At 43.6% G+C, this 13,069-nt stretch overlaps 1 protein-coding gene across 1 annotated transcript in view; it reads left to right on the top strand.

Moving 5' to 3' along the window:
- The window catches only part of ptprn2 (protein tyrosine phosphatase receptor type N2), a 125,102-nt gene that overhangs the window by 34,075 nt on the left and 77,958 nt on the right, over positions 1-13,069 (top strand). Inside the window, exons 9-10 of the mRNA XM_070986509.1 lie at positions 2,484-2,570; positions 8,737-8,816. Of these exons, the coding sequence (XP_070842610.1) occupies positions 2,484-2,570; positions 8,737-8,816 (167 nt within the window). The remainder of the gene's footprint in view (positions 1-2,483; positions 2,571-8,736; positions 8,817-13,069) is intronic.

The raw sequence follows: 13,069 nt of genomic DNA, 5'->3' as shown, positions 1-13,069 counted from the left end.
TATTAGACATGTTTTTCTTTCAGCATTTGATATGATGTGTACTTTTCCCAATAAAGATAAATAATAATTAAAAACATTGCTTAGAAAACAGCATTTTACAGTACAGAGAGACTTGCTGTGGCAGCTGTCCAGGACAACATTATAGATGTGGGCTTGCAAACACTAACAACAGAATGATCTCCTGCGTGTCTAAAACCTGCTTTACCTTAGTCAGTCCTCGAAAACATGCACGCTAAAGACATCAACAACAATCTTGTAAAAGCTACTCTCCTATTTTTAAGTGGTTATTATCAACTGACTCGATGGTGTAGCTCACAGCTTCATATTATAGTTTATTGCTCCACTCACCAGTCGTCAGCCGCACTGTTGGACCCGTTTCAAGGCAGACTCATTTTACATACCTTAATACCAAGCATATATCTGCTTTGTTCAGTTACTTAAAACTGCCTTTAAGAGACGCAATTTCTGTCAAAGCCGCCCACGTATTCACGTCTTTATGGAAAAGAATACTGTAGTTTGAGATCCTTAGTGTGTGCTGCACCTGATTACAATGGCGGGGATGATAAATCCCTCTGTGTGTGGGTATTACTGTGCCGTATTACGGCTTTAATGATGATACTTTGTCAGGAAGGGTAGCCAAGTTCTCTCTCTCTCCTTCGCTCTCACCTCTCAGTCAGCTCAGGCTCAGCAAAGATAAGTTCCTATCGACTGTGTCTTCGCCCGTGGCCTTCTCTCAAATCCCTTTATGGCGTTATCAAGTCCGGTGTCAGTGGGTTGTCCTTCACCTGTTCAACAGACGTAGGCTCATAAAGGTCCGATGGGCACAATCTGTGTCGCCTTATTGCTGCACGTATAGAAACGCAGATTAAGATGTAAACACACAGTATAGTTGATTATATGGCGGGGGGAAGGAAACAGGTCACCTTCTGAATGAAACATCTTCACCCCCTCCTCCTCGTCTGTCCTCAGCCCTCAGTGGACACCTATAGTTGGCCCATAGAGGTGTCTGCATTTGCTGCAGACCTCATGATTGCACGGTTGTTATCCCCAGCTCCTTCGCACCCTGCAGTGAGGCTACGCAAACCTGCTTATCTGACAGCTCCTGACATTGTGGTGGTGGTAGTGGGGGGTTTGGGGAACGAGGGGGGGGGGGGGTGGGAGGAAGTGAGGGAGTGAGGGAGTGGAAAGGTATGGAGAGAAGAGAAAGAGACAGAGAGAGAAACCCAAGGGGAAAAGTGCTAGCATCAACAACCAAGTCACTCCTGGAGCTCTCCAGTTGCTAGAATTACCGCAGAGGGATGCAAACGTGTCTGGAATTGCTTCGGCGAATCTTTAACTTTCAAAACCCCTCAAAAAGTGGAGAAAAAAAGAGCCACCCACTCTCTCAAAGGTGGAGTGAACCAGCCGCTCATGCACAGCGCGCTGCTCTGTGTTCTGCTGCCGTATTGTGGTGTCAAACGCGGGCCAAACAAAACAATATCTCAGCATCATTTTTAACTGCAACGTGTCTAATGATTGTACGTTTTTAACGCGAGAGGATGCTGAGAAAAAACATATAACTGATAATGCACTCACTACCCAGTGCTGCGTGGAATTGGTTCCCAGTTCATTTCCCATTACTCTGCTATGGAGTGCTCAGGAAAATTTGAACAATGTCTCATTATGATCCATGACTTTTTGCTGCGTGTCACCTTGCAGTCACTTGGCAGTCTCAGTGATTCCAGGTTAAGCTGTCAGCAATAAAGTAGCTTTCTGTGTGTGCGTGCGTGTGTGTGTGTGTGCCCTTCTCATTTCCTCCATCCAGCGCGTTGGCCTGCAGATTGCCTTTGTTTGGTCTATTTCCTTGGCGATTTACTCTCTGAGTGAGAGAGCAGCCACGGACTGAGCTGAGATGAGGCATGGCTTTATCAGACCACCATTACACTTCACCTCCATTCCATTTGCACCTTATTATTCTCATCTCACCGCGAGGGAGCGTGCGTGGCCGGCGTGTTTGTGTACTTTGTGTTATCATGTTTTACTTTGAGCGTACGTGCGCGCGAGGGAAAGAAAAAGCGAATGTGGGCGAAGAAAAAGAAGGATGAGGGAAGGAAAGGGAGAGAAAGGCACGTCCATATGATACAGCCATTACACCTCATGCAGGTTCCATTTGCACCTTATTGTTTGTCTCATTGCTGGAAAAAAGCGGGTGATTTACCAAGCCTGAAGAGGCAGCTGATCCCTTTTCCCTTGGCACGGCTCTTTGTGTGTTTGTTTGTGTTTGTGCGTGCCTTGTGTGTCTGCGAGTGTGTACATGTGTGCGGTACATCCATTCAGACAACCGTAGCTTTTGCTTGTGTGCAATGACCCATTTGTGGGTATGAATTGTGGCAGTATCTCCCTAAAAAAAATAGCATTTTAACGGCTGAATAGCTGTGTGTATCTCGTGTGGGTATGGACCTCTGAAAGTGACGCCCAGCTGTCCGTGTGTGTTTCTCCCCCAGCTCCCTCACCGCTGACCAGGGCTCGGACCTGATGGAGCGGCTGACGCAGAGGCTGAACCTCCACGCCGCGGACCTCACCCAGCTCTCGTACGTACAGGCCCAAACATCCCGTACGGTCTCAAATAATGATTCACCTTGCCGTTTACAAGTCATACGTTGCATAAAGGATAATTGCCCCTTTTCAAAGCATTTGAAATGGTTTTGTTGTGTGCTTTTGAGCTCGGGGAAACAGTGAAGGTTGTCCAGACATTGCAAGGACTGTTTGTGAGGAAACTCTATGCCACACTGCCAGAGACTGTAGGCGTTTGTTGTTTTTCTGACCTTTTGGAGTGTTTGACTTCTCGCAGGGAGAGAAATCAGGCCTAATTACCTCCAGACACATACTGATGTCTCCATTGTATTCAAAACACTGCCTCGCCACTATTGTCACTGTGCGCCTTGTCAAAAAGAGAGCAGTCAAGCCATCAAACGATGCTCAGTTAGAGGCAGAAAGAGGAAGAGAGAGAAAAGGAAGCAGCAGTGGATCGAGAGCTGGAAATAGAGAAAGTAGTCCAGCAGGAGGCGGGTAATATATTAATGAGCGGGCGAACTGTCCTTGAACCCAGGCTGGTTTGTGCTTGTACCATAGTTCTGCTGTACATTTGGTGTCAGACCATGTAGGAGGCAGAGGAGATGTGTTCGCCTAAGATCTGACAAGCCTTTCAAGACGCTCCTGCAGGAAGAAGTGAAGTCTGGGTGGTTCAGTAACACCCGCAGCATATGAACACCAAAGCCGGCACAGTGCAGTCTGTGGCTGCACTGTAACTGTAGATACAGAGTATCCTGACTCAGATAATAGCTGCTGAGAGGGTAAACTGTCTGACAGTACTCTGTAGTCTAGAGCTCAACGTTGAAAATACACAGTGACCTCAAAACAAACGCAACCAAAGAGACGTTACGATCTCCATCTTTTAATTCAAGCTTTGGATTCTGATGAGCAGGAACACCAGGACGTGTCACCGTGCTGGCACTGATTGAGTCAACCTCGTGATTACACCTGTCATTTCACATCACTCACAAGCAACTCCTGATTGACATAATGATTACTGTCATTATCTGGATGCTGATGAGTAGCCAGTGACGTTATTGCACTGTGCAGTTACTCATATGTCCGGTGGTGAAAGAACAATCCACATCCTTTACTCAAGTAAAAGTAGTCGCACGACAATATAGTAATACTTTAGAGAACTATGAGCCATGCATTCAAAGTTTAGTTTAGAAGTTTTATATAAGTATAAAAGCACTCATTTTACACAGCGTTAGAAATTTACGGTATATCACTGGCAAATTATTACTGGTTATTATATCTGTGATGAAAAGGGCTCAGTGATAATTAAATATTATCCTTTGTCAACTTTCACTGGAATATTGTCATTACAATACAAACATACGTATTTCATCATTCTACAGGATTGACTTAAGATTCTGAGTAAATTTTAATTACATTTATTTTCATTATTTCCTACGATTTCGCATACATTTGCTGTGTTTCGGCATATATGTGTTGTTGGCAGAGCACTCTTAATATCATGATTCCTACAGTCTCACCCAGCCTGACAGACGCATGAACGCAGAGGTTTCCAAACACAGACATCATACACATATTTCTAGATTCAGTGTTACTTACACTTTCTGAGGACGTCATTAACTCCAATGTCCTTTTACGAATAAATCCACTACGATATCAAGAGACACTGCAGAACGTGCCTGAGAAATCTCACGTTTTTAGGTTTCCTTAAGTATCAAAGTAATCCACTGATAGTTGTCTGTACATCTGTGGCTGCATTGCAAACAGGAACTACTAATAGCTAATTTGGCATCCTTTTAATGGTTTAAAATTGATTTGTTTCTTTCCCCTTTATTCTTACTTTTCTTTTTTTTTGCATTCCCCTGCTTCAGGCTGCGTAGTTTCATACAAATAAGCTTCATAGTTTAGGAGAAGATGTGTACCATGTGTAAAATCTCAATCTTCCAAGTAATTATAGTTTAGGTTTATGTATAAAATAAGATAAAATGTAAATACTGCCTGATTAAATGTACTCAGGTGCTGCATATTTCCTTTAATGCACAGTGCATTAAAGCTGTTAAGCCAGTGTAAAAGCCACAGACAGACGCCTTAAATGAAGCTTTCACACTGTATTTCACCTCATATTGATAACAGTATTATCTACAGAAGACAAATACAGAAAATGCCCTCTTTGTTGGGCTTGTTTATCCCTGTTCTCTTTCCTTTTACAAAGTAATGAAAATGCATTTGTGTAGAAATAGCCAAGGCGGACGACGTGACGCAAACCCATTGTGCCTCTTGCTGCGTGACGACGGCAGGTGAGGGATTGAAAGCCTCTGTCTGGATATGAGGCGGCTCGAGTACGAGAGCTGGGTCAGAGCACGCCGCCCTGCTTCGGGGGCCGCTTGCTTCTCGCTCGCTCTGATGAGCCCTGATAGGAAGACTGGAGAAGAGATGCTCAAATATGACAACAGGGAAGGCAGAGAGGAATTTCAGACAGAGAATATGAGAAGAGGAGGCTGAGGGTTTTCGATGTTGTTGAGATTGTCAGACGCTGCACACAATTATGTTCAAGTCTCTCGCTGCAGTAATCAGCGCAGAATATTCCCTTTTCAACAGAGATTTGAAATAGCAGTTTTGGATGATGATGGGCTGGGGGATGATATGAGCCTTCTTCAGATGACGTAAGTGCTTTGCTCGTCAGAAACACTAGGGGGAGTGGGATACACACTCACAAGTCCGTCCTCACACACAGACTGTGCCGGCGCGCAAACGCACACACCCCATGCCAATATCCCGCCAACCGGTCTGCACATACACACTCGTCATGTCCCAGCAGCAGCGCCAATATGAAGTCCAAGCTTACACATCCGATAACACAGGAGACAGAGCGAAGTCCTCCAGATAACTTATCTGTCTTAACTTCATCTCCCAACTGTGGTAGTGTTCCCCCCCTAGTATATTTAAATAGGGTTTGTGCAGCCTGGGAAAAAAAAAAAAAAATCACGTCAGTTCAATTTGAGATGCATCGAGATCTCTGGCAGAATACGTTCAGCCAGGAAGGATGGAGGCAGGGGTAAAGATTGTGGAAATATTGACATTTACGTGAGCAAACAGAGCCCAGGTGAAGGCATGAGAGAAGGACATATTTCTTTTTTCCGAGCCGTGTGTGGGTGTATGTATGTGTGTGATCATGTTCACGAATGCATCGGTGCATGCTTGGGTCCGTCTGTCTGCCGGTGCCGGCTCATATATCGCCTCTGGCCGAGTGAGTGAAGCTGCCTGTGTAGCGGGCTGACTGATGGTGAGTGGGTCTGGGTCACGGCACTCTGGCAGTCTGATGAATCTCCCTCTCTGTTGTTCACTCTGCAGAGGCACACTATAAATGTATGTACACTTTCCAGGACTTACAGTAACTGTTAAGACACCATGATGTACTGTAATGGCTTAACGATTTAGAGCTGATGGAAAGATGGCACAAGTAGACATCTCAACTCACCATTTATGTTCATATTCACTAATTATCTAGAAATTCAGGACTAACTATTGGCCCATATCATCATCTCTCTGTCCCTTATCACACAATGTGATAACTCATTAATCCTTTTTGACATATACTCAATTGAAAACAGTACAAAGACAATATATTTAATGTTTTACCTCATCAAGTTGGGACAGGAGCAACTAAAGACTGGGGAAGTTGTGGAATGCTCCAAAAACACCTGTTTGGATCATTCCACAGGTAAACAGGCTGATTGGAAACAGGTGATAGTGTCATGATTGGGTATGAAAGGGGCATCCTGGAAAACTCAGTTGTTCACAAGCAAGTTCCAGCAGTTTTCAGCTAAAAAGCTCAAAATATCCACTGTCCCCTACCTGCTCAGCCCCACACAGCAGACAGATAGTTAGCAACAAGCTGATGAACAAAGTGAAGCATTTAGCAACAAAGGGGACAGATATTTCTGTCAGGAGTTGGTGGAGACCAGAAATGGAGCCAAAAGAGTGAAAATCAGATTTACATTTGTAAGGTGGACAAGAGCCTGACTCTGAATGAGTGATAACGTTAATTCATACTGTAGCTGCTGGATCTGTGAATATGAAACTATACGCTAACAAATTCGTAAGGTTGTTTCTGCTGCCATCAAGTGGCAAAAAAAAAAAAAAAAATCATTATGTGCAGCTTTAACTACATATTATGTGTATTCTCCATTGCTTTCCATTAATCTCCGTACATGAAAATCTATTATCAGACACTTGCTGGAGTTATGTAATTTATCTTGCATTCATTCTTACCAGAACTACTTTGTCATTGCATCAAAAAACTTTATTGCCATGCAATAATAATGACACAAAAACTGTTCTGAAGCGAAATTAATGGAAATCAATAGCTAGCTCGAAAAGCATATCTACAATCACAAGTCCTTGGGCTAAAACGTGCAAAAAGAGTGGTACAGTCTTAAAAGGGAAGATTCACTCAGAAAAATTTCATGTTATCAGGTGAAGTCTGTCTTTTATTGAGCCCAGAAGTCTTATTTTCTTGAAACAAGTGACAAAAACTGCCAGTGCTGTATGATTGCGTCGGCCTGTTTCAAGCACAAATCAATCTGTAAAACAATTTTCCACAAATATCAGTATATTGAAAAACACAGAATAGGGCTGCATTAGAATCAAGAAAGAGACTCGACTCAGTAAAATTATTCAAGCCTGTAATGTGTTGGAGACAGGTTGAAATACACTGACCTAAAAGACAAAAGGTCCTTGATAAGATGCAGATTCTCACCGTGTGGAGCACATTTTAAGAGTCTCGCTAACGACCTGTTACCAGCTCGGGAGAGTGATGCATCCGACTCCTGCATTGATCATCTGCTCCCTCATGCCAGGTGTTCATCATCCATACCTCAGATATCACTGGTTTCACTTTGAGTTTGACAAAACTTGAGCAAAAATGATCTCACTGCTGCATTCCAGCATTCAGAACCCTAATTGGCCCATTGGGGAACTACAATTACATCTCAAAACAAGGTGCCATATTTGTTACTGATTGGCCCCGACAGGGTCTTCATCATTCGTAGGGGGATGAAATGCTCATTGTTGCCTTGTTAAAACCTGCTTTGAAAGACAGCCCTCCCCAGGACTATGAAGTCACTCTTTATTTGTTCTCTTAGCTGTCAAAAATGCTCTCTTTTGAGCCTCTTAGAAAAATATTTTCATGTGGGATTTTAGTAGGTTACAGAGGACCTGAGTGCGATTTTGATTTTGCTTCAAAATTCGCAGTTAAATACGCTGTTTTTCCTGACCACTGCTGGGAGTTCTTACAGAGTCTGGTGGGGTTGTTAGATTTTATTTCATGGCCAACCTCAGAGACCTTCGATATTTATTCTGCTCCGGGGGGAGAAGTCTGTTGCTGACTCTTGACCAGACAGACGAGAATATAAGCACAGGGAGTACAGGCAGGTTATTGTAGTGAAAAGAAAACAAGGTGCTCAGCTGATGACTGTACTTTGGTCTTTGGCCAAACTGAAAAAGAAAGATGGTGATTGTACTGTATGTCTTTCAGAAATACGGCATCTGGTCGTTAACAGCCTCTCTTTGCATCTTCACACCTTTTATTTGTGCAAAGTTAAACATAAGTGAAAGAAGATCAATACCTGAACATACAGCCAGCAGCTGCTTAGCTTAGCTTAGCTTAGCTTAGCTTAGCTTAGCAGAAAGACAGGAAACGGGGGAAACAGCTAGCCTGGCTCTGTCCAAAGACAATAAAATCCACCTACCAGCACCTCTAAAGGTCACTAATTAACACGTTACATCCTGTTTGTTTAATTTGTCCAAAAATTAAATTGTGAAAGCGACAAGCTGCTGCTCTATGGGGGGTTGTGTTTGGGACTATTTCTTATCAAGGAGCAGAAACTTCCTGAAGTCTCCGCTGGGTGCAAAGTGTACATCACCCACGTTTTGACAGTCACTATGGTTTTGCACTTAAAGCTGCAGAAAATAGACCCAAGGCATGAAAGAAAGCTTTGGGTTGCGTTTACATGCATATAACGATGAGTAAAAAAAATGTGAGGCGCTGTGCTGCGTCTGTAGACAGCTGGGGTGATTAAAGAAGGAGTGTATTTATTTGGTCAGGTGTGTTCAAATCAGCACAGTTCCCAAAATGCCGAGCTTTTCCTTTAAATTTCCTGCTCTTTCTTTGCTGTTTTCCTGCAGAGTTCTGGGCCCGGCGTTGACTTTCAGAATTGGCCCCAACCCCAAGAACGTGACCACTGCAGATCTGGTTCAAGTTGCAGGTATGAGCGCTCTATATTTTCCCTTGTATCACCTCTCACGCAATCATCCCGTTGACAGCCTTCATTGCGATTCATCTCATTTTCACTAGCCAGACCGTTCTGTCACCGTCTGTGCTTCAGCAAATGAGAACACAGATTAGTCTCTCCAGATACAGTAGATAGACTGGCGTTCATCTTGTTCAGACAAACCCCTGTCCCAAAGAAGATTATCAACAGAGTGCAATGACAGATGACCATCAATTACTGAGATGATGAGTCTGGTGTGCACACGTCTCCTGTCTACACACACGCACACACACGCTTAGATACAGAGTACCAGATAGTTTATTTGGTCTCCTATTATATCCAACAGCCTGACAGGTTGAAACAGGTTTGCACCAGCCAATCAGTTAGAGTGTATCCTCTTTTGTGTGCGTGTGTGTCTGCGTGTGTGTATGCACTTGTTTGATGTAGACTGATGGAGAGCTGTCACCCACAGAAAGGAGGGTTGTCAGTATGCACTGCCTCCGCTCCCCTGTTCATTGTCTGCAGTCCGATCTGCCCGGCGCTGGTGTCGGTGTGTGTGTGTGTGTGTGTGCGCGCGATGCGTGTTGGATGTGTGTCGATGTCCTTGCTTTGGTCGGAAATGACTTTCAGAAGCACAGCAATACTCCCAACAGTCAATATCATCCAATATCACCCCACTGGAATCAACATGTTGGTGTTGTTATTGGCTGAAATGTGTTGCTGCTCCAGTTTTTCAGCGCGGCGACATTTTTTGGCACCAACTCGTTTCCTATTAGGGATGTGCTGGATGACGGCTGATGATACAGATTTACCGCAAGGAAGGCTGGGCCGGGGGTTGAGCTTTGGTTCACTGGTTTCGTGCATGATTTTTTTGCACATGTGTGTGCTTGTTGGATTAAAGTGTGTGTGTGTGTGTGTGTGTGTGTATCCCTCACTGTCGTCCCACTATTGCAATGTTTGCTTAACAAAATGATCAAATGAGCAAATAGTGCAGCTGCTGTAGATTCACCTCTTCAGCATGAGGTGTAATAATCATACTGTATCATATCATCCACTCTGTTCTCTTTCTTTTCCCTCCCTTTTCCGCTTCTTCATCTCTTTTTTTTTTTTTGCTCCTCTCTTGTGTGACTGACTTTGATGAGGTGGCGTGTGGCGAGAGCTAATGACAGGCATGAGCACGGCTGAAATGTCAGACCAAATGTTAAGTCAACATGATCATCAGCCTGACCCATGTTGATGAATTATGAACACAGCCCACCTGAATAGTGATTTGTAAAAGGCGACAGAAGGAGCTGATTAAACTTCTTACGGTTCAGATGCATCGGCGCCGTCGCTCAGTCCGGCACTGAAATGTGCTAAAAATGTAAAAACTGTGCTTGGAGACAGCAGAGTGGTTAAATCATCTGTTTTAAACTACATGTGTGGCTCCACTGACCTCAGACTAAATCTTGTTAGGGCTTCATCTCCTGCACCCCACCTCCTACCCCCCTCTATTTTCACCACAGTGTGAAGTGAAGTGGAATTCCCACCGTCCTCCTCACATTAAAAACAAAGTAACGTGAATGCAAAAGCTCTCCTTTTAGCCCTGCATTCCCCCTGCAAATATGCACGCATGACATTGAATTCAACACCACGTGTCGACGGCATCATGCTTTCAGAGCGGTTACCAGGTTGTGCAGCAACAGCGTGGTTTAAGGAGTCTGAAAATCAAACTGACACCCACATGCGGTGGCCACCTGGGTAATCCTGGCTGACCATTGCCTTATGTGTGACTGTGCATAAATGACACGGCCTCTTAATGAACTCATCAAAACCCCTGCTGTATTCTGCGCTCAACCTGCTGCTGAGAGCCTGCACAGCATGCTTTATAGCAGTCATTAAAGCAGAAAACCACAAAGTGTTGAATGCTGTAGAAAATTCGGCACACATATTCTTCTTTATAACTTATTAGCCATTGAGTAAGGAGAAAGTGTATTTGCATGAAAAAGTTTGGGCACCTCTGCTTAAAATGTGCGTCGTTGTGAATAGTTGAGTGAGTGTGAATGCATGAAGTCAAAGATCTCTTCAATATTTTAAGCAAGGTTTTGTGTATTTTGGAGTGAAACTATGGGAAGGAGCACCGTGCAAGAGTTTGGGCACCCCAAATGAGTTGAGCTCTCAGATACCTTTCACCAAGGTCTCAGACCTTAATCAGCTTATTAGGGCTGTGGCTCGATCACAGTCGTCTTTAGGAAAGGCCAAGTGATGCAGATTTTAAAGCCTAATAAATACTCTGACTCCTCAAACCTTGTCCCAACAATCAGCAGCCGTGGACCCCTCTAAGCAGCTGCCTAGCACTCTGAAAATTAAACTAATTGATGCCCACAAAGCAGGAGAATGTAAGAAGACAGCAAAGCCTTTTCAGCTAGCCGTTTCCTCGGTCGGTAACTTCATTAAGAAATGTCAGTTAAAAGGAACAGTGGAGGTCAAATCGAGGTCACTAAGATCAAGACAAGTTTCAGAGAACTGTTCATAAGATCAAATCAAACCATCCAGTTTGACTGCAAAAGATCTTCTGATTATTTAGCAGGTGATGCACTCTTCATCTCTGCAGCAGCACTTGCACAAATATGACCTTCATGGTTGAGTCATCGGAAAAAAGCCTTTATCACATAATTCAGCGTCAGAAGTTCGCAAAGGAACATGCAAACAGACAGAAAGTTACTTGTCATGAATGTTGCCTCCATTTGTAAGCTGCCTTTTCTAAGACCTTAGCTATAAAAGATGACTTCCTGTAGTTCTGACGCAAAGAAGGGTCAAGATTTGGTTTTTGAGATAATAAGCTGGAACAGGACCAGATGTCAAAGAGTTATTGATTATACAGAGCACACAAGGACGCACAGAGCCAATGACATTTTTGAACAAAGAAGTGGTTTCACTGTCAAGTGGAGGAGAGGAGGTTTTCTCATTTTCCAGGGTTATTGGCCAGGAAGGGCAAGGTATGGGAGCGGGGGCGAGGATTTTTTATATCTTCCTGCGGTGATATAACATGTATAACAGAGAAAATAAATAAATCCTCACATTTAAGAAGCTGGAAGTGACACATGTTCAGATTTTTTGCTTAAATGTCTTTAACACTTTTACAGATTTTACTGTTGGCTAATGGCTGATGTTTCAGCGCTGCATAGGATATTTTGCATTGACTGTTCCAGCTGCAGCTAGCTATTACTTTCATTATTAATAACGCGGTTGATCATGCTCACCATTAAACTGTGAGCGGTTACATTTTTGAATGTCTCATTTTGATGACCAACAGCTCAAAACCCCAAAAGATGTTAGATTATATTATATGAAACAGAAAATCAGCAAATCTTCACATCTGAGACGCTTGAAGCAGCAGACGTTTAGCATGTATGCTAATCAGAAATGTGAATTTTCCTACATGGGAAAACTCCTTTGAATGTTGTGCATGTACTGTAAAAGGCTGTGGTTAGCTAGTGCACACGTTGCACTGTACATTTACCGTCTGATGCAGCAGTGTTTTAAACCTTCAGTGCTGTTACCTTGACTGTACTCTGCAGCGACTGAAGGAGGTTAATATGGCTCGGCTACATTCTGCTGTCCATCTATCTGCCCATCAGTTCTATTTGATGTGTTCAATAGACAAAGAACAGACAAAGAGACTCGGTTGAAAGGCATGGACAGTATAGAGGAGATTTGATAACTCATTGAAAAGCATCTTTTGGGCAGCAGGTTCTTAGCGGCTGTGTGGTGAAAGGCCTGCTGGGAGGTCTGACTGTATTAGTGGAGGTAGAGGCTCTTGTGTTCTGCTCAACTGGAAAACCGCAGGACAAAGACCCGCACTGCCTAATCCCTGCTCGGCTGCAAAACAAAAGAGAAAGCTGCTGCTTTATCAAAACTACAAGGCATTCTGTGTGTCCGTGTTTGTGCGCGCGTGTGCGGATGTGTGCATGTTTGTGTGTGTGTGTGTGTGTGTGTGTGTGTGTGTGTGTGTGTGTGTGTGTGAGATTTTTTTTTTCTTTTTTTTGCAGCTGTGTTCATGCTGTGCCAAGAAAATGATTTATTCAATATTTGATGAAGTGGCAGCCAAGCTGTTAAAACCAGTGTTAAAATGTGTTGTTTAGAACTCTACTTTTTCGCCGTCTTGCTTCCTCTCAATCTCGACGTGATTTCTAAACATGTAAATCACCTTCAGTTGGAGGAAATTGGATCTGCCAGAGTTGCTTTTGCTCACTGTAAAGCGACAT

This window comes from Chaetodon trifascialis, chromosome 18 (genome assembly GCF_039877785.1).
Source record: "Chaetodon trifascialis isolate fChaTrf1 chromosome 18, fChaTrf1.hap1, whole genome shotgun sequence".
In the NCBI taxonomy this organism is placed as follows: domain Eukaryota; kingdom Metazoa; phylum Chordata; class Actinopteri; order Chaetodontiformes; family Chaetodontidae; genus Chaetodon; species Chaetodon trifascialis.
The sequence above is the reverse complement of the archived record's forward strand: the minus strand, read 5'-3'. Positions and strand labels throughout refer to the sequence as shown.